This window comes from Tinamus guttatus, unplaced genomic scaffold, assembly GCF_059628265.1.
Source record: "Tinamus guttatus ecotype Peru unplaced genomic scaffold, ASM5962826v1 Tinamus_guttatus_pri_ptg000172l, whole genome shotgun sequence".
NCBI lineage: Eukaryota > Metazoa > Chordata > Aves > Tinamiformes > Tinamidae > Tinamus > Tinamus guttatus.
The window spans coordinates 5,662,602-5,682,100 of record NW_028288706.1 but is presented as its reverse complement, the minus strand read 5'-3'; the positions used below and the strand labels follow the sequence as shown (position 1 = coordinate 5,682,100).

General features: G+C 43.0%; 2 protein-coding genes across 2 annotated transcripts in view; both read right to left on the bottom strand.

The window, feature by feature from the left end:
* The window catches only part of BMERB1 (bMERB domain containing 1), a 37,717-nt gene extending 32,813 nt beyond the window's left edge, over positions 1-4,904 (bottom strand). The window contains exon 1 of the mRNA XM_088523208.1: positions 4,698-4,904. Coding sequence (XP_088379334.1) covers positions 4,698-4,803 — 106 coding nt within the window. The 5' untranslated portion in view covers positions 4,804-4,904. The remainder of the gene's footprint in view (positions 1-4,697) is intronic.
* An 11,131-nt stretch (positions 4,905-16,035) lies between these two features.
* MPV17L (MPV17 mitochondrial inner membrane protein like) lies at positions 16,036-18,989 on the bottom strand. Its single transcript, XM_088523210.1, has 4 exons — positions 18,674-18,989; positions 18,001-18,071; positions 16,762-16,791; positions 16,036-16,601 (listed from the first exon to the last, which is right to left on the bottom strand). Exons 1-4 carry the CDS (start codon positions 18,987-18,989, stop codon positions 16,422-16,424), a joined length of 597 nt encoding a protein of 198 aa, XP_088379336.1. The 3' UTR covers positions 16,036-16,421.
* Positions 18,990-19,499: the final 510 nt, after the last annotated feature.

The following is a 19,499-nucleotide window of genomic DNA, read 5'->3' as shown; positions in this document are numbered from 1 at the left end:
ATCACTGTGGAAGGACAGCAATAGAAGCAAGGCTTTGTAACTTTGATCTTTACCTCTGAAACCTCCATTATTTTTAGTCATAGTGGGAACATGAAGAGACTGCTGGACATCACAAGAGCATGATAGGTAGGGCACATTATTGACTGCTGGGACAGATGTTACAGGGATGGAAAGTTTTTAGGCCAAGCACTAAATTGGTTTTGTGGATGTTTATGGGACATTTGGGGAGAATATCCAAAGCCATTTGTTTGAAAATTTAACTACCAAATGATAGAAACTCCTATAATTGATATCTGGGTTGAACTGGGGGGTAAGCTTAGTCCCTTGTCAATCACAGTTCACAATCTCTTCCCCTCTCACAGGAAGCTCATGAAGTCCTGGCATCCCTGCATAGTTTCTGTAGTGTCCGACTTGACAGCTCTGAGCACCACTGTGCGTTCCCAACCACAGTCCTAGGAGCTTTTCCCATCCCGTGAGACAACACAAGCCACCCTTCAGTCTCACGAAGCAATACAGGAACAAGGACAGTCAGTGGTTCCCCCATCAACTACCAGGACTGTGTCCATCTTTGATTGTCAGAGTTGGAATAAGACAGTTTTTCTATAGGCACTTGGGATTAGGCACAAACGCACAGGTGTTCATTCAGTATTCCACAGGAACTAACATGCTGTCATCTCTTTGTATTAGGTATATAGAGAATAGAGAGATATTAAGCCCCCAAGTTTTAAAAAGCTGATACAAAAATTCAAGAAGAAATTGGTATTTACCTCCTTTTAGAATAAAATCCAAAGGCATAAGATTAATATGAACCCATTCTAAATAATTTTTAGTGACCAGAATGACAGGTGTCACAGGGTGCTGGCTGGGCATGCTTTGCTGTGTATTTTTCTGCTGCTACTTAATTGATCTTTTTAAATACTGCAACAGGCATCTTTCAAATTATTATAAAATGTTATTAACATTGAACATTACAGCTGGATTCTGTTCTAGGATTAAGTGCTTTTGTTCCTTTAATGAAAGCAGACCTTAAAGAGGACACAAGCAGTTCCAAGTCGATTAGATAAAGCACCAATAACCAGAGATTCACTCTTGTATAAAAGGCCTTTTCTTCATACTTTGCTCACAAAAAGCAAAGAAGCTGTAGCTAGAGGACCAGTAACCATGTTATTTCAATCTATGGCTAGTTTCTTTGTAGTCCTTCACCTTCTGCAAGCTGAGAGGAACTGTCTCCATGCAGAACAGCACTTCTGAAACAAATCGGTTTCGAATGAAAAAGGATGCAGAAAGATGCGAGACATCCACCTTCCCATGCTGCCAAGAAATGCAAATGCAAAATGCTAAATAGCACATATTTTAAGCACTTGAACCACTCTCCCTGCTCAGTGGTGGAACATGTAAGTATATACAAGCATCGATTTCTAGATGACAACTTTAGAAAGGTTTTTAAGATAAACTAAACCAAATGCGGTGAAATAAGCTTACCGAACATGTCAGCCAAAAATGTCTGTGAAATGGGGAACAGTGTTGTCCCTCTGGTGTTATAACACACCAGAGCAATCTCGGGACCACTGTAATTTAATATGGATGAAATCCCCACAGCATGCACCTTCACTGCAATGCACTGCCATCTCATGGCACCTTGTCTGGGTATAACCTGTGGTACAGCATTCTCAGGAGGACACGCGAGCAAAGGACACCAGCTGAGATGGGTTTTTGCTACTACTGAGTCTCTTCTGTTGGGAATCTCCAACTTAGTCCTTCAGCACTAGCCTCCAATGGGGCCCCTTTCACCTCATGTCCATTACAGACTCGGGAACTGCTGAAAAGCTGGGGCTTTGCAACAGATACGGCACCTCACTTCCAATACTGAGTCACCACTCAAACAGAAACAATGAGCAAATTTTGTGACATTTAGTGAGCAAACAAACCCTACAATACTGTAGTTTTATTCTCAGCTTAAATGTGAGCAAAACTCTTCCTTTGGAGCTTTCTGGCATTTCTACCTGTTTGTGCCACTCGAACCTGGGGCAGTCACCTTGAATTCTGGATTTAATTCCAGACCTCATGGAAACAGAAAGAGGAAGAAAAAGAACAGCAAAAACGTATCTGAGAAGTGGATGTTCAGTAGGATGATGAAATCGGATTTGTTTCCTTGTGGCTCTTTCCCAGGCTTGGCAGCAGCTTAACCAGGGCATTGTGAGTCCCTGCCGGTGGCAAGACAGATGACTCTAAATGCAGCCGTGTGCTGGGTAATGAGGACTGACCAAAACGCTCGAGTGCTCTGGATCAGAGCAGACTCCCCAAGCCTATATCGTAAAGATCATTTACCAAGAAGGCTGTAACCACTTTATTATTACAGTCTGTCCATTTACAAGCCCAACTGCCTTTTACATGCATGGACTAGAAAATGCACGAGTTGCTCTGTACATGGCAAGCAGTCATTTCTATCATGTTCTTAAAACAATCTGCTTCATATTTTGCACATGAACCCATGGGAGATCATTGCACCCTCATGTTGTAAGGCAGCAGATCCTCAGCTAATATGAACCAATGTAAATTTATAGCTGATCCAGCTGAAAGAAGCCATCATACAGTATAAATTTCCATCATATACTTCATTGTGATGAAGTAACTCATCTTTGTTTTGATCAACAATCAGCAAGTTTTCTGCACCACAGTTGATAGAACAGAGTTCCCTTTAACAAATTAAACAGACCCTCCCTAACTTCCAGGACATTATTTCTGCAGTGGACATAATCAGGATGCACATTCCCTTGTGATGTGACCAGCTACACCACAGTCCCAGAGACAGGCACTGGCCAGGGAGTGGCACTCTGTGCCAAGTGCTGTACAAATATGTAACAAAAAAAGGACAAACACATATGCAGCAATAGACACCTGCTTTTGTTAATACTAATACTTAGCATTTCATATTTAAAGCAATGACTATTGATGATGTTAGTAAAGAAAAGAAAATTCTGCTTTCAGCCTCTTCCCAGAGTTTCTGAAGACTGTTGTCATTGTGCAATTTTGGATCTATGTTGCATGGGAGCATTTAAGGGAAATAGTACTTTTAATCAATGCAAAAACCCAGTTAAAAGTCAATGTTAGTATTACAATAGGAAAGAAACAGAGGAGTCATCTAAAACAACAGGTAAATAGCATTTCTATGGTATTTCAGGAAAGATAAACCCTGTGAGCAAACTGATCAGTTACTGAAGTAGCAAAGCCTTATTATAGTTGTTTTTCAAGGTGACCAAAGCCTAGACTGTCGTCTCAAGATTACCTCCTATTCTACATCTAAACCGAGAGGTTTTGGAACCACAAGGCCTAAATACAGAAGCTGGGACACCTGTGCTCTAGCCCTGTCAAGAGCCCCTTTTTCTAACCTGGTCAGGTTGCAGTCGGGGGGAAACTCGGTGCTGAGCACACATTTCTGAGCTGATCAATTCTCCCTCTGTCTCACTGTTCCCTTCTGCCAAGCAAATGATCTTTCATTCAACCTTGCAAGACTCATAACCCTTCTGTTACCTCCAGGTACCAGTTATTATTATTACAAGTGCTGCACTGTACTCAGCTTGGGAGCTGACTCTGCAACAAAACCAGACTTATTTATGAGAACAAGAAGAGCACAAGGCTGCCCAGGAGCCTGCAGAACTGTTGCATGTGGCCAAGCCAACCAAGTCAGTCAACAGCGACTTCAGTCTTCAATTCCTTGTTAGAAAGTGAGTAGTTACTTGGTCCTGAACCCATGCCAGGCACTGCAACAGAACCAGCACTGCAGCTGAAGTATCAGAGTGGGAGACTTACACCTCTCTGGCACCAGCATAGGCTATATGATAACAGAGACATGAAAGACTGAAGCCAGAGGTAAACCACAATTCCAGACCACCCGAAGAGCACAGCAGTTTTGGAAAAGTCTGTAGCAGGAGCACTGGCCAAAATCTGCTAACAGGATGCAGTGAAGTCTCAGGATATAGCTCTTCATAAGAATGTTGTTACACCCAACACTTATCTTCCTGTGGTCAATCAATCTTTCACGGAAACTCAGAACATATTTATCTGTGTATTGGTACAGAACTTTTTATGACCATTTTTTCAAGATTTCCTGAAAAGTCTTGAGAGAAATAATAATAATAATAATAAAAGGCCTTTCTGGTTACCCTGAAACTGAGAACTGGCTTGTAGGCTTATCAGATTGTAGGGAAGATACTGCTGCCAATAGAAGAAAAACATACATTGGAGAGGACAGGTCCCATAGATAACTTGAACTGACAACTAACCGATCTTTTCAACCACTCTTTGCATCAGCACTTTGCAAAGGACGTGTCAACTGTTGCTGTGTGGCAAATCAGGGTCTCAAGCAGACGAGCTCCAGCACCCAAAGCGCCAGCGAGCCCAGGGAGCGAGGGGAGAGCGGCCGCCCGCAGCCCGCGCCGGGAGGCGGGAGCGGCACCGCGGCGGCCGCCGGTTCCCGCGGCCCTGCATTAACCCCCGCGCACACGGCGGCGGGGCCGGTGCCCCGGGCGCCCTCCTGGCTCCGCTCAGCGCTCCCCTTCCCCAGCCCGGGAACCCGCCGGCCGCGGTCGGGGAGCGGGGCGGGCTCCCCCGCGGGCCGCCGAGGGCGAAGCGGTCACGGGCAGCGCGGCGCATCCTGGCTCGAGGCCGGGCCGCTGCCCCCGGCCCCGCGTACTCACTCCTGCCCAGCCGCTCCGCCGGCCACGCCGTCTCCTCCACCGCCCCGTAGCGCCTCATGGGCTTCTCCGCCTCGGCGCTGGCGGACAGCGAGCGCCGCAGCTCCATGGCCGGGCCGCGCCGGAGCCCGCAGCGCGCTCAGTCCATGCGCCCCGCGCAGCAGAAGCAGCAGTACCCGCCGAGCTGCCGCCCTTGCGCGGAGCCCGAGCGGCTGCCGGAGCCGGAGCCCGCGCAGGGGCGGCGCGGGGCGGAGCTGAGCGGAGCGGCGCGGAGGGGCCGGCGCGCACATGCTCAGTGCGCGGCGCCATGGGCGCCCGGGCAGTCGGCGAGGTCGCAACAGCCCCGCGTCGCCCCCTCTTTGCAGCCGTGACAGGCCCTCGTGCCCTCCTCCGTGCTGGTGGGTGAAGCGGCTTCCACGGGGCTCGGGAGGCTGCCACGCAGCGCGGAACTGGCCCTTTTCCTCCTCGCCCTTCCCTCTCTCTGCAATATTTACCCCCATTGAATAGGGCCTGGGCAGTTCTGGGGTCTCTGTGAGCTCCACGGGCACCTTTGGGCGCTGCAGTGAAACACACCTCTGAGTGCAGGTCGTGTAGCCAGTGTCTTTCCCCAAAATCCTGCCCGGAGTGGCTCAACACCCGTGCTGACTTCATGTTGAGGACAGCACCCAAACAAATGATGCGATATTCTACCTCTGGTAACTATGTATTTTTCATAAATATGCAGCTTCAGTGTTTATGCAGCCTCCTGGGACTAGAAGAGAAGGAAGTGACTATGCAGGAAGCACAAATGTGCTGCTAATGATCATTGCTATTATTAATCTTTTAATTTGTGGTAGGGGAAGTTTTATTTGAGTAAAATCCCTGCATGGAGCTTTACAGTTGCAGAGTATCCTTACCTGTGAAATCCCCTTGCATTTTCTTGTGAATCTTACCCTTACCTCTGGTGTAGAGAAGATGGAGTTGGGCAGCTTGCCCAGTGCCCCACAAAAAGTCAGTGTTGCACTGACAGGGAGATGTTGAACTCCCTGTCTGGTTCTTGAAGAGTGATGGGTATTGGTAATGCTGAGTATGTATTGCATGTCTGAAAGCTTGTCTGCTTTTCCCATACCTTTGCTTATAAACTTTATCTTGCTCTTCAACCATCAATGCTACAAAAGCACTACCACTACTCTTAGTGTTACACTTGCTGAAGGAAGGACTGATTCACATTGCCACTATATTCATGAGCAGTTTTGCTTTGCTTTCAAGGGGCCTGCTTAAATTTTGGAGGAGAGATAACGTCCATGTCAGTTTCAAAACCATAACTCTGAAAATCTCTCTCTCTCTCTTTTTTTTTTTTTTTTTTTTTTTGTGTGTGTGTGTGTGAGAGAGATTTGGGATTAACTACCAATCAAAATGACTTGGACATTATTTTGGAAGGTCTTCAGGGCATTGTTATTTTTCCCTGTCAGCTGTGCTCCCCAGGGGCTTGCTGTGATTGGAGTACCTGGCATCCTGGAGGAGCTCTTGCTGACTCCATCTTTGCTGCTTTTGACCTTTAGAGATGGAGCCCAAACAGATCTGTGAGTCAAGCAGAAGAGCTGGTGACAGTCCTGTGCACAGCTGATTTTGGGTGACAGTGCAGCTGCCTGCTGGGGTGGGCTGGATTGACTCACCGTAGAAGTGAGGAACACAAGTGTGGGAGGGAGACAAGAGCCCATCTGGGATCTGGATGAGAGTTGGACTAAGGGAAACAGGCTCATCAGGGAGAAGGGCCAATTTCTGGCGGATCTCAGGACTATTTAGCTTCAATCCATCCCTTCCAGTACTTTGGATAATTGTAGCTGAAGTGCTTTGTTTAGGAGATGGTAGAAGAGCCTAGAAATCATCGCATATTTTAAGCTGTGTATTGGTTAGAATGGAAAAAAAGAAAAAACAGTAATTAAAATCTGATACATGGAATTTATGTAAAGTGAAGAATGTATAGGATGATTTATTGTAACTAGAAAGTTTTTACCTGCCTGTTTTGAAGAAATCTTAAATCCCATTAAGGGCCTAACCCTTCAGACAGTTGAAGACATGAGCAGGTACGTGGGAGCAGTGCTGCTGGGTTCGTTTGCACAGAAATTTTAGCAAGACTGGGGCATCACATATACTAATTATGTTGCTAATGTGCTAAGAATAACACTTCTGCTTTGTGATGTGATAGAGTTTCCACAGCTGCATTTGCAAGCAGAATTAAATTTCTCCCCTACTGACAATGCCCCTCAGTGCATCTCAGCAATACAAATACATTCTTCTACTCAGAAAGGTTGCTTTTCTTCTACTGAAAGTGATGGAAAAATAAAATAATCAAGTCCCTTCTCTCCACCCAGAAGATACTCACAAACTCAGAGCCCTGGTTCTGCACTTTGCTTTTGCCGTCAGCTCTCCTGTCTGCTTTAGTTCCCTTAGTTCCTTGGCCATCTCACAGTTAAGTCCTGCCAGCAGGACTTACAGCTGCTCAAATGCAGCTGGCACATCTGCTCTCCTACCTATTGCTCTTTTGGCCTCCATTATACATCAGTGATCTCCCAAGACAGACTTGGCACTATATATATATGTATCAGGCCTATCTTGTGTGGGCAAAATTTGTAATGGCAACATGGCTTGTAAATCAGCTGAGGGGAAATGGTCTTGGCTTTCATGGAGCTTATCAAGCATTTGAGATTTCTAGCTTAGAGGTCAGGCAGCTGTGCTGCCTTTGTGGCACATCTAGGTCACCAAGAGGGCTCTGGAGAGTGGCTTCGTGGCTCTGGCGTGGGCTACAGTGAAGGTGAGAGTCAGGGCCACTGTTCTTTGTCAGACAATACAGTCATTCTAACCTCGAAATAACAGAAAGCATTAAAATTCTGCCCAAAGTTTTCATTAATTTATAATAAAAACTCAATAATACAATTGTAATAAATAGCCAAGTAATCACAGTATGGAAATCAGGTTTCTTTCTATTTCTCACCCATTTGTATTGTCATTCTCCCTAAATGATCGCCGTTAAGCCAAAGTTAATCTTTTCAAACAGTCTTAATTAAATATAATCCTAATTAAAAGCAGAGGGAAAAGGGATAGCTAAAAATCACAGAAGCATTCTTGAACTAGAAGATACTCTTCTGCTGCATGTTTCCACCTTCAGTCTGGGCTGCATTTCCTTTTTTTTTTTTTTTTCCTTTTTCCGCTTAAATCTTTCCTGGCTTATGTTTTGTAACTGCTTTTTTTTTTTTTTTTTCCTTCCTTCCTTATTTATTTATTTAGAAATACAGCTTTTCATGACATTAGCCATTCATTTAAAATATATTTTAGGCTAAAGTAACTTTATAAATAATTCACAGTGGCTGCAGCTAAATAACTAGGATGTTGGTCCTATTCCACTGGTGCCCTGTTAGGATAGGAAGGTGCGTCTGTAGCTTAGGAGCGGTATTGCAGGCAAGCAAGGCCTTCCAAAGAGCTTATGAAAAGGTGAATTGAATATTATTTTATGACTCTGAGCTAAGGTGGTGATACAACTGTTTGAATGTGCATAAAGATAATACACCTAAATGTTTATTAGTGTCATCTTATTCTGATTTTTGAAATTTTTAATTTAACACATTTATATGGAATATTTCATGAGTGTAGCTCTGCTTTTAATGTGTCATTAGCTGTTCTATCAAGCATGCACACAGAAGAGAAATGACAATGTATTTAAATTTCTCCTGTACATCCCTGGCTGAATATCTAGAGCTGTGAAAGCAAAGGACAAGCATTTAATGGCAAGTGTTAGTGAACCATGTGCCACTAATTATGTGCCAGATGCGACATGCTTCCCTGTGCCTTGGCTGAGCTACGGTAGAGCACTCTGTGTCCTTGAAGTTGTTTTTCTAGTGAAAATTACTTTTTTTTTTTAATCTCTGCATATTGCTGCTTATTGTTTGACTTCTGTGTGTGATAAATGTTAACTGGCGACACTGGAGCTACAGCATCTGACTGCCCAGCAATTTTTCTTATTCCATATTTAGAAATCTATCAAATTAAGTGGGCTCTGAGCTAGCAAATACTTAGATAATTTGAAGTAGGAGGAGTATTTAATCGCTATTCCCTTCAAATCAAAAAAAAGTGCCTATGGCCAGGGACCAGGGGCTGCCGAGCTCCACCATGTACCATGACAGAACCTTGCAAGGTGCAGCTCCCAGAACACAGTCCAGGTTGGATGAAGCTTGTTAAACATTTGGCTAGTCCAAGATATGTTTCAAGGGAAGCTGAACTGATAAATGAACAGTCAATGGCCCATGCTTGGGAATGCCAAGTTTTTAAGTGCGTGTGTTTGCAAATAGGGTCTGTACTTGTGTCAAACCTATTTGCACAAGTTCCTACATTAGCAATGGAGACTACTTAAGTTAGCCCAGCACCTTCCATTTATTCAGATTTGTCTCATCAATTTTCTGGATAGGCAGTCAAAAGACATAGCACAAAATTCAGAAAATGGAGTAGCTAAAACAACAGGGCACATATGTCTGGTAGAGGGAATGGAAACATTTTTTTCACAGAGCAATGTCTGTAGCTGTGCCCATAATACAGGTTTTAGAAAATTCTGTCTCTAAACTCTTCTGTCCCTTTTTTTTTAATAAACTTTCTATGTTAACTGTTTTAAGGTACAAATTTTACAAGAGGGAAAAAAAACAGTTACGGCATCTGTCAGATACGTTATTGATGTGACGGGTAGGGAAGATTTCCAAGGAACAGGCTTATTTTCTGCGTTCGGAGCCAGCTTCAGGGCTATGACTGGACTGGCTGTTGTGCCGATGAGTCACCACTGTGCCAGTGGTTTTGGTGTCAGTGATGGTGGTCGCAGCCACCCAGAACAGGTGACTGAGTTCTGCACACTGAGATGGTAAACGTGCCTGTGCCTGCTTAGGAGACTTGTAAACACACGGGACAACAGACGCTACTGACCTGCGTATGTAAAAGCAGTAAGCAAAGCGCTGTATATGGAATTGCCATGTAAAAGCCAGGGTAATTAGTGCACACACGCAATCATTTCTTACTGTATTATGACGATTATGAGCTAAGCATGATAGAGTATAGATTTCGCATAGAATAAAACCCTTCAGTGTCGTTGGTTTACTGTGGCAGACCAGCTGCGGCTAAAAAACTTATTATATTTTGGATGTAAAAGTATGTGATGCATTAAATGGAAGTAGCTGAAATGTCTTGCTAGGTAAGTAATGGTGGTTTTACCTCAACGAGAGATATTTTTTGCAAACCCCCGTAGGGCCGTTTCTGCAGCCTTGCTGCAGGCTCCCCGCCGGGCCCCGCAGCTAAGGCTGGGGGACAGGTTAGCAGCGCAGTGGCAGCTGCGAACACCGCACGCAGGCAGGCACGAAAGGCAGATTTCTCAATGCCAGAGCAGAAAAAGGAAAAGACTATGGATGGGAATGGAGAACTCTGGTCAAAGGCTTCCAGATCCTTTTCTGGAGGAGTGGTGCAATGAGAGCACGGCTGCCTTTCTGACCTATCACTCGAGAAGAAATGGAGTGAGTGTTTGTTCTTACATAGGCACACACACCCTACTTATAGTATATGCTGACTCCAGGCAAGTATGTTGTCACTTATTTTACCTGGCCACCAAATTATACCCTATAAAAGGACATATAATTCGGAACAAAACTGACACTTCCTTCACAGATAAAGGAGCTCATGTGGTGGAGCACTTCATGTGCATGGTTTGTGAGCCCATATGGTCCAGGCACTGTATTTATCACAGACAGCTGAGTGCTTATGTATCTTATATTGATTTTAACTGCATAAAGTACAGTAACTAAATTGGGAGCTGCAATCCCCTCTCTCCCTATATCCCTGGTGACTGAACTATCTATTAGGGTACATTTTCACACTCCCTCTTGGACTCTGATTCAATCAGTCTTAACTTCCCTAATGGAAAGGAGAGCGACTGCATCTAGGTGCTGTGTTTAAGGTTTTCTCTTGGCAGAGAGGGGCCTGCGCGTAGGTGTCCCACGTTACATTCACTTACGAGGAGCATCAGCTGAGTGTGAACAGATTCAGACCTGCTATCCTTTTTCCCCTGCTGTTTTACAGCTCACTTCACAACTGTCTTTTCTAGAACCCAGCACATGCAAAGGGCAATCCTTGTGTTTATGAACTTCTGTCACGCACCTGCCACTACAGCAGAGCTGTCCTCAACACTGTCTTTTGTGATCATGCTCCAGGTCTATTCAGTCTTTTCTGGTGCTGGAACTTCTCTCTGCATGAACAGCTATAATTTTTAGTAGTGTTGATGCATTTTACTCTTCAAAGTGTTGCTGGTTTTCTATCTGGATATATGGTGTTAGCCTTTGGGCCACTTTAATAAACTGCAAAAAAAAAAAAAAAAAAAAAAAGGAAAGCTATGTTTGCTAAGGCAAACACTGTTGAATAGTGTATGCGAAGATCACACAGATACGAAATCAGTGTTCTTTGTTCCCGCTTAAAATGGATTGCAGTAACTTTGATCATTGCAGACAGGCAATTAAACGCAAATTCCCAGGCCAATTTTGAAATTAGGAGAGAACATACGACCTTTGGCTGCCTAGGCACAGCAATACCGAGCAGAAGTAGAAAGTAATATTATCTAGGTGAGTTGTGTGTGAAATTATCACTGGGAATAATCTTTACAGGGTTACTGTCTACTTTTCAAAGTGTAGGTTGCATAGTCATAAAGGGTTCACAAAAAAGCTTAAATGATCATTAGGACGGGGCTAGTAGAGCTAAGCCTATTTATTTTATCCAAAGAATCAACAAAAATGTGAATGTTTACCAGAACATGCATGTAGAAGGCTCTTCCTACCAACTATTTAGTCAGAAAAGGCATAACAATATCCCCATAGAATTAGGTTGAATAAGATTAGATAAAAGGCAATAAAAGATAATATTTAACAAAAAATACTTAAATAATCATGATGTATTACGGATGTGGCAGATTGTCCATTATTTGAAGCCTTTGGATACCTTTCTGAAAGCTATCACGAGATTCAGATATTATTGTCTTGATTCAGTAAGTACCAGGCAACACTCATTGCCCTCCATTATGCAAAGACTGATCATTTTTGTCCCTCTTGGCTATGAAGGCTATGAAAGAGAATTTTTCAACCTGAAATTTTTCCATAAATCTTTCTCCTCTATCTAAGGGAGTGGAGCTGTTGTCTCTCTTCCAGTTGTGGAATATATTACTCACTTCAGCCTCAAACCTGCTGAGCAGTTTCCTTCCCAAGGATATCATACTTAAGCTACAGTGCATGCATCCTTCAATAAAGACTGCTAAACTCTGTTTTCTTTAATATTTTACTGAAGCCTTTTACATATTTTTCCTTCCTGCATTCCCCAGTTTCTTCTGTGATTATATTCATTATCTAAATGCATACTAATTCCAAAGTTTTACCTTTTTTTTAAAAAGCAATTAAGTCTAGTAGCAGTGGCCTTAAAGATGGAAGTTCTGTTCTGACTTGTTCAGAAAGTGGCAGATAACTTCAAGTACATCATTAACCTCTAGACGCAGCAAGTAATCCCTGCTTTCCTTTCACCTTGCTCCTGGGCTAAGGCCTGTACTGTGGGAGGTACCTCTTTTTGACACGGTATCAAAATAGAGCTCTTTTTGAGTACTTGGCTGTTCATGGTTCATGAGGATCCTAAGGAATGTTGCACAAGAATTTGGATTTGTTTACACACACGCACACACACGCCAGTTGAAGACAGAGCCAAAGAGCAACACTTAGTGTTTATTAAGCCTTTTCAAAAACACAGTCAACTTGAGCTTATTCAAATCTCTCTTGCACATTTTACTGCACTGGCACTAGCAATAGAGGCAGCAGCACTAGCAAAAAGCATTGGCACTTAGAGCAGAGATTCTTAAGGCAGAAGCTGCATAGATTTCAGATGTCACATTCATATTTTTATCGCTGTGCTATACAGAGAAGTTACCCATCAGACATGATACCAAACTGCAGTCAGACAATTTTACCATCTCTGCAATATGAAAAGGGTTATTTTATGCATTGCTACTGGTTGGTTGTTTCTGGTGTGAAAGAGATGGAGGCTTTCTGGTGAATTAGAAGTGTGTCTTTCAGATACAAATAAGCACAGGAGGTTCATGTACATTAAAGATTTGCAATAGAAAAATACATTTCTAAATTCCCATGTTATCTCTTTCACCTTCTAAATCTCCACAGCCCTCCTGAAAAAATATGAAGCTGCAGCTATACTTGATATGAATGTGTCTTCTCAATCCATTTGCTCTTACAGAGGTCCCGTGAAATGGAAATGTCACTTGAATTCACGCCCAGTAGCTATTGGCAGAGTATCCCCTCCTTCCTGAGCACCTACTTGATGTCTAATTCTATTTGTATCATTCTGGTTATTGAAATCTGCGGTGTTCATCTGGCATTAAGATCACTGCAATTCTGTTATACGGTCATAGGACACAATTTTCTATGACTTTTTAAAGTAAAGAGGAAAATAAGAGACATAAGGACGAGTCTCACCTAGCTCATGTTTTCTGATGAACATACCCAATTACTGATTACTAAACTCCAATTGTAGAAACAAGCATAAATTTATATGTGTGTCAAAAATAGTCTCCTAAGCCAAAGAAGTGTCATGAAATAATAGTCTCCAACAACTAAGGAATTAGGTCCTCAAACAGAATAAACTGAGGCAAGAAATCTCTAGGAGGTACATGAATTTATGCACGGCAAGAATTTTTCCCAACACAGCTTCACTGTTTTGTGTTATGTAAGCCTGAAAATTTCACAAGAACCATCAATAGTGGTAATTAGAAAAAACAAACAACAAACAAACAAACAAAAACAAACAAAAACGGAAAATGGACCTGGGTTACTTAGCTTTCAAGTACTTAGTAACTACAGATGATAAAAATAGGGAAACCTGTCCCTGAAACCACAACCAACCAAACAGGAATACAGCATTTAGCTCATGTTCCCAAGCAATGAGATAGCATCAGAAAAACCTACAGCAACAAAGCACAGCTTGTGTAAGCTTTTAAGCTTTTTAAAATAAAAAACGGATGTTCCATTTATTAAATACTCCTGCAGAAGGAAAGCATCAGAATTACACAGGTTGTGAGGACAGATTTAAGTGTTTGATTCTCCTATTTTGATTCTAATTATACCTATGCAGAAATATTTTGTTCCACCACTGAGTTGCAACATAACATGGCGTTGTGCTTACAGCATGCAGCGAAACAACACTGTATCACTCTGCTTGTCATTATTTTTACAGTTTTTCCCCAAATGAATTCTATTAATCATAAATGCTTAAAGCATAAGCAGAAATACAAATAAAAGCTGTAAAAAAAAAATTCTAATACGTCATTGTACATCAAGTACAATGTAAAATATCATGTGATAATGTAACTCTCACTGAATAGAATAGACTTTGAATCATAATTCTGATTCAAAAAATATTAACCGAAAAAAATGACTATTAAAATTCTCTCTTTATCTTGAGGACTTTAAACATATATGCACAATAACAATGCAACATCTATAGCAGCCTGAAAACATCTATTCACCCATCTCTTCTTTTTAAATAGATAGATACATCCGTGGATGTCTAGTCCTACTGAGAAGGCCAGTTTCAAGACTGCCATTTCACACAGGGTGGACAAGCACCAACACCCACAGAATTACTCCTACATGGGCATCTAAAATAGACACCAAGCAGGGGATCCACCTGGCCAAACATAACAATCTATAACGAAGCTATCTACATTGGAGCCAGTGTCCCAAGGGTGTGCTGTAGATCGAAGTCATCTCGCCTACCTAGAGCAGCTATCCACAACTCCCTATTTGCCTCTGCTAGCAACAGAGGGAGCTGCAACCGAGTATCCACGTTGTAGGCGTCCACATTACAGATGTCTAAAGACAATTAAAATGAATTCCACCTAAAGGCTATAGACAGATGCCCTGTTCCAGGGCTGGCGGTGCCTGCTGAAGATGAACTAACTGCAGGGACTTGTCGTCTGTGAGAGGAAAGGCAGCTCCTCCTGCCAGCAGAGCTGGCTGTAGAAGCAGCCCCCCCCCATTTCAAATTTACCCTCTTCCCATCTGCTGCAATCAAAGCCATATGGGCTACCACTCTTGACCTCTGTGCTATGATAATTAAGTTGATTTTACCTGGAGTAGAGTGAGCAGCACTTGCATGATGCCTTTCCCTGACAGAGCCTTGCAGCAGCAGGCTCCTGCAGTGACAAACGGTGGCAAATGAGAATATATTAAGTAGTAGAGCTGCCTGCAAAAGGAATGCACTTTACAGCCTAATCAGCTTTTGGTTTACTGTTTAGACAAGACCTAGGAATTCAGACATTCCCCAGAGTGGTTTATTATTCATATAACAAAGAGCACTGAGTCTTACCTTTCCACTCCTCATCAAAATGTGTTAAATCACATACGGCTTCAAGCTTACAGCTTAGTAACCTCAAGGCATAAAATCCCACTCTAATAAAATAAGGACTCCATTATTAGTTTGCTTTGAATTTACTGTAATTACAAAAAAATGCACACTTTCTGTTCTGAGATACATTTAAACATTTAAAAAATAGTGGTGAGTACACCTACATCCAGACCTGATTCTCAGTCGGACAAAGCAGGCCCGGACAAAGCAGGCCTATAATTTTTTTACCTCTTCCTAATTTCCTATGTGTAATTACTATACATCAGTGCCTCTTATGACTAGAAACATTAAAAAAATAACTTGAAGAAGAAAGGTTGCTTATATATGGCTGGAAGAAGTTCCTTATGTATAGCTGGCTTGCTATGAGCTGGATTCTGGCATTCACGTTACTGTCTTCCTCATGCTCTTTTTCTTCAAAATCTTAATTATGCTTGAACATAATGACAATGGAAAAGTGGAAAGACTTGCATGTGCTATTTAATACTTTGTCCCTTGAGGGACACAGGAGTAAGCAGCAGATAGGCAGGACAGCAGCTCGCAGCACAGGGCTTAGTTAGGCTCTGCTGCAAGAGCTGCTTATGGCCAGTGCTCCCCACAAGTGTGAATATGCAGCATCTGTAATGAACCCTGAGGAACATTACCCATAATAATCATCTTCATTCTCCCGGTTAAGATAAAAGATGTACAAATGCATTTCAGATTTTTATATTCTCCACTGTAATCTGTTTTTATAGAGATTTTAGTGCAGAATAAGGCAATTATGCTGCTACAGATAGGGAGCCCTTACTTTTAAGGTACTTTTTTCTCCAAGTACTACAGATGCAATGCCACATTTTAGATAAGAAGTCTGTTAAATTTTGTTCTGCAAAAGCAATTCTGCACTTACAACAATTCTCAAGTATGACCACGGATGATTCAATGTTCTATTCCTCCTTTTCTAGCAATTACAACTTGCTTGAAAATTAAATTATAGTTAATAATTTTCGCCAGCAAGGCTGGCTGACATGATGTGCAAATGCTTACACTGCCCTGTTACAGTCAGTTGTTCCCAGAGGAGAAGGGCTGGCGGCATGAAAATAACTAACTGCCAATACAGAATTGGCCTCTTCTGCGACAAATAAATGGGCAAAAGACAAACTGTTCCACTGCTTATACTAACCAACAAATGTTGGGACAACTCTTTACTGTAAACACAGCAATGAGGCTGCAGTGCAGTTTTCTGGCTTTCAAAACTCAGTTTACCATTTGAGAATGGGTTCAGAACTAAAGTTCTTATTTCTCTGATGGTTCTTCATCTGCATTGACCTCCTCTCTTCGGAGCCACACAAGTGCTGACTTAGCTGTGCCATCTCCACTCTGCTGGGAAAAGCAAATGAAGGTAGCCCAGAGAAAGCCACAGAGCCCAGTGTAAGCTGTTCTCAGGTAAACAGGTACAAAAATGAAGTTTGACAGCTGTATTGGAAAGAGAGAGAGCTCAGTTAGTGCTCTAGGCATTGCTAGGTCTTAAGCCTACACATCCAAAAACTCCCCCTGACTTCTTGCTGGGTTAGGAGAACGCACAGGATCAGGTTTTATGACAAAGAAATGCCCCTGGAGTTACTCTGAAACTCACCTGCACAAAAGGCCAGTACATCAGCCCGGTCTGAAAAAGAAATGAGTCACTGTTACTCTTAGGGACTTCAACCACAAAGATTCATTTTTCTTAACATATTTAGCAAAGACTAAAACCTACCTGAACAAAGTTAATAAAAGATGTTTGAATGTGAACTGTTTAAGTTAGAGGTTGCAGTAACAAACTGCTGCCACTTTCATGAGCTCCTATGTTAAAGAGTTTCTCAGAAATATTATTGTAACTCATTTTAAATACAAAATCTAAGCACAGTAAGTTTTTGTAGTCATCTGACAACCAGATACATAAGCACATTTACCAGATGGGTGAACAAATGTTTAAATGTGTGAACATTTGTTTCAGCAATGAATGAAAAATACCACTGAACACTATTTATTTCACACTTACAATGCTCCTTCTAGTTACTCATGCATGTAAGATTTTTTTTTGCGAAAATCATCTGATAATTTACTCAAAGAACATAAGGTCAATAGAAACCTTATGCTTTTATAGGATATAGTGAGTGCTGTTTTTAGAAGCACCCTCTATAGTAATAAAAATAATCCTTTTTACTTCTTTTATCCTGCTTATATAGTTTCGCCACATGAAGAGAAATGCATATTGAATTACAGTCTTCATTCTACTTTATTTTTCTGCTAATCTGTCTTTCTTCTTGGGCCTGGGAAATCTTTAAAATTTTAATTGGCTTGGCTCTGCGATAGAACAGATTTTTTTTCCCCGTGTATATTGAAATGTTAACTAAAACCAACTATTTATATCAAAGTCTTCTTAAAAAGGGGATTGTGTTTCTGTATGTGAGAAAACCGTCGGTGAAAAGAACAGGCCGAAAATGATTCCTAAAAAAGATCTCTCTACAATGTTTTTAACAGGAGTTTGTGTGTCATCAGTGGCACTGCTAACTACACACTGATGTGTGGGTACTTCTCAAGATAGAAGGAAATATAATCTTAGGATATAATTATTGGTGTCACTTTGTAGGGTGTCCAGGTGCAAGTGTTATGTGTGTGTATATATATAGAGTACATTTTTGGAATGGCAGGATTTTACCTGTCTGGCAGTAGTGATTGCCCCAGATGATGACTGCTGGTACCTAAAGCTTCCTACATATAATCAAATAATGAGGTGAGAGGAAGGATGTTAGAGAAGGAATCATACTTTAAATATTTTGTCCAACAGTATCTATTTTGTGCTTAACTAGAAGTAAGGGAACTATTGCCTTACCTTATATGTATTCCAAAATTTCTTTCTACAGTCAGAAAAAATGTCCTCTTTCTTCTGAAGGATGCTCATACCTGGTGGCAAGATATTTAAGGCATTTAGGAAACTGCAAAAATGAAAACATCCATTTTTCCAGTGATAGCCTAAACTCTTCTCAAAATATATTATTTGGAAAGAGAAGCCAGTAATATTGCAAAGAGAGAATACCATTCTGACTACTTAACATTGCAAGATCAGACCTCCTTATCTGTTGACTTAGTTCACAGTGTTGACACTATAGATCAACTCAAATGTACTGTACATGTGGTATCAAAACAGGTCATGTAATTCCCCAGTGGCATGGTAGCAGCACCATGGTACCATCGCACGTATCTACATCAAATTCTAGAAAAGCAGAACAGTTTCAAAAGCTCCTTCTGTGGCCTCTCTGGCCCTAGCGCTCAACTTCCACCTTCGCTTCGTTTCTCTCCGATGGGAAGTCCAACCCCAGGGGCATCGCGCCTGGTGCACTGCCCCCAAGCGCAGCAGCCATGGCGCTCTTGGCCCACCTGGGCTCGGGCCGAGCGGTGCCCCGCTTCGCGCCGCGCCCGGCTCCCGCTGGCTCCAGCTCTTCCCGGCGCTCACCTGCAGGCGCGGGTGTCTCGCCAGCCCCGGCCCGGCGCCCGCGCGCACTCACCCGTGTAGAAGGCGAGCACGGCCACGGGCGCGCCCAGCAGCTGGTCGCAGAGCACCTTGGCGAGCACGGCGGCGGGGCGGCGGCCGGGCAGCGCGCGCTCCAGCGCCCGCAGCCACACGTAGCTGAAGTTGCCGTGGAAGGCGAGCGCCACCAGCGCCACCCGCCGCGTCTGCGACCAGTCTGGCGGCGGCCCCCCCCTGCCCGGCCGCCGCCGCCACAGCTGCTGCGCCGCGTCGCCCGCCGCGAAGAGCCCCCCGTAGAGCAGCACGTTGCAGAGCCAGGGGAAGCGCCGCGCGCCGCGCAGCGCCGCCGACATGGCCCGCGCCGCCGCCCGCGCCGCACGGACCCGCCCGCGCCTCGGGCCCGCCCGCCGCCGCCGCCGCCCCGCTCCCCGCCCAGGCACCACGGAGGGTCGCCAGGCTGCCCTGCCGGCTTGTAAGCGCTTACTGCCGCCTGCTACTGACTGCTCTAAATTAATGCTTATTATTTCTTTCATTTTAATAATTTTAATAATACATGAAGACAAATAATATAAGTAGAGCTAAGGGGATTAGAAATACATAAATAACGTGGAGAGTAGAAATATATATATATTTAAATTATCTCCATCATACCTATGCATCAAATTCATGGGTAGGATGCTTTCTCCCTTTTACGCCCAGGACCAGTCATGATGCTCCTTGCAAGTTTATTTTAAAATTCCCCCATTGCAATTGCATGAACGGCCTCTGAAAGTCTCCATATGCCTCATCAGCTTGTCCCACATACCTGACTGAAAACTCAGGAAAAAAAAAAAAGTCATTTTTGCAGCATTTGTAAAATAAGG

What these genes read in the sequence shown, in the direction of transcription:
- MPV17L (XM_088523210.1), bottom strand. Translation starts at nt 18,989, where the DNA reads ATGTCGGCGGCGCTGCGCGGCGCGCGGCGCTTCCCCTGGCTCTGCAAC. An exon ending in CGTGCTCGCCTTCTACACGG is followed by an intron (nt 18,072 to 18,673) that starts GTGAGTGCGCGC and finishes TCTTGCCACCAG; the next exon opens with GTATGAGCATCCTTCAGAAG. An exon ending in AATTTTGGAATACATATAAG is followed by an intron (nt 16,792 to 18,000) that starts GTAAGGCAATAG and finishes TTTCTTTTTCAG; the next exon opens with ACCGGGCTGATGTACTGGCC.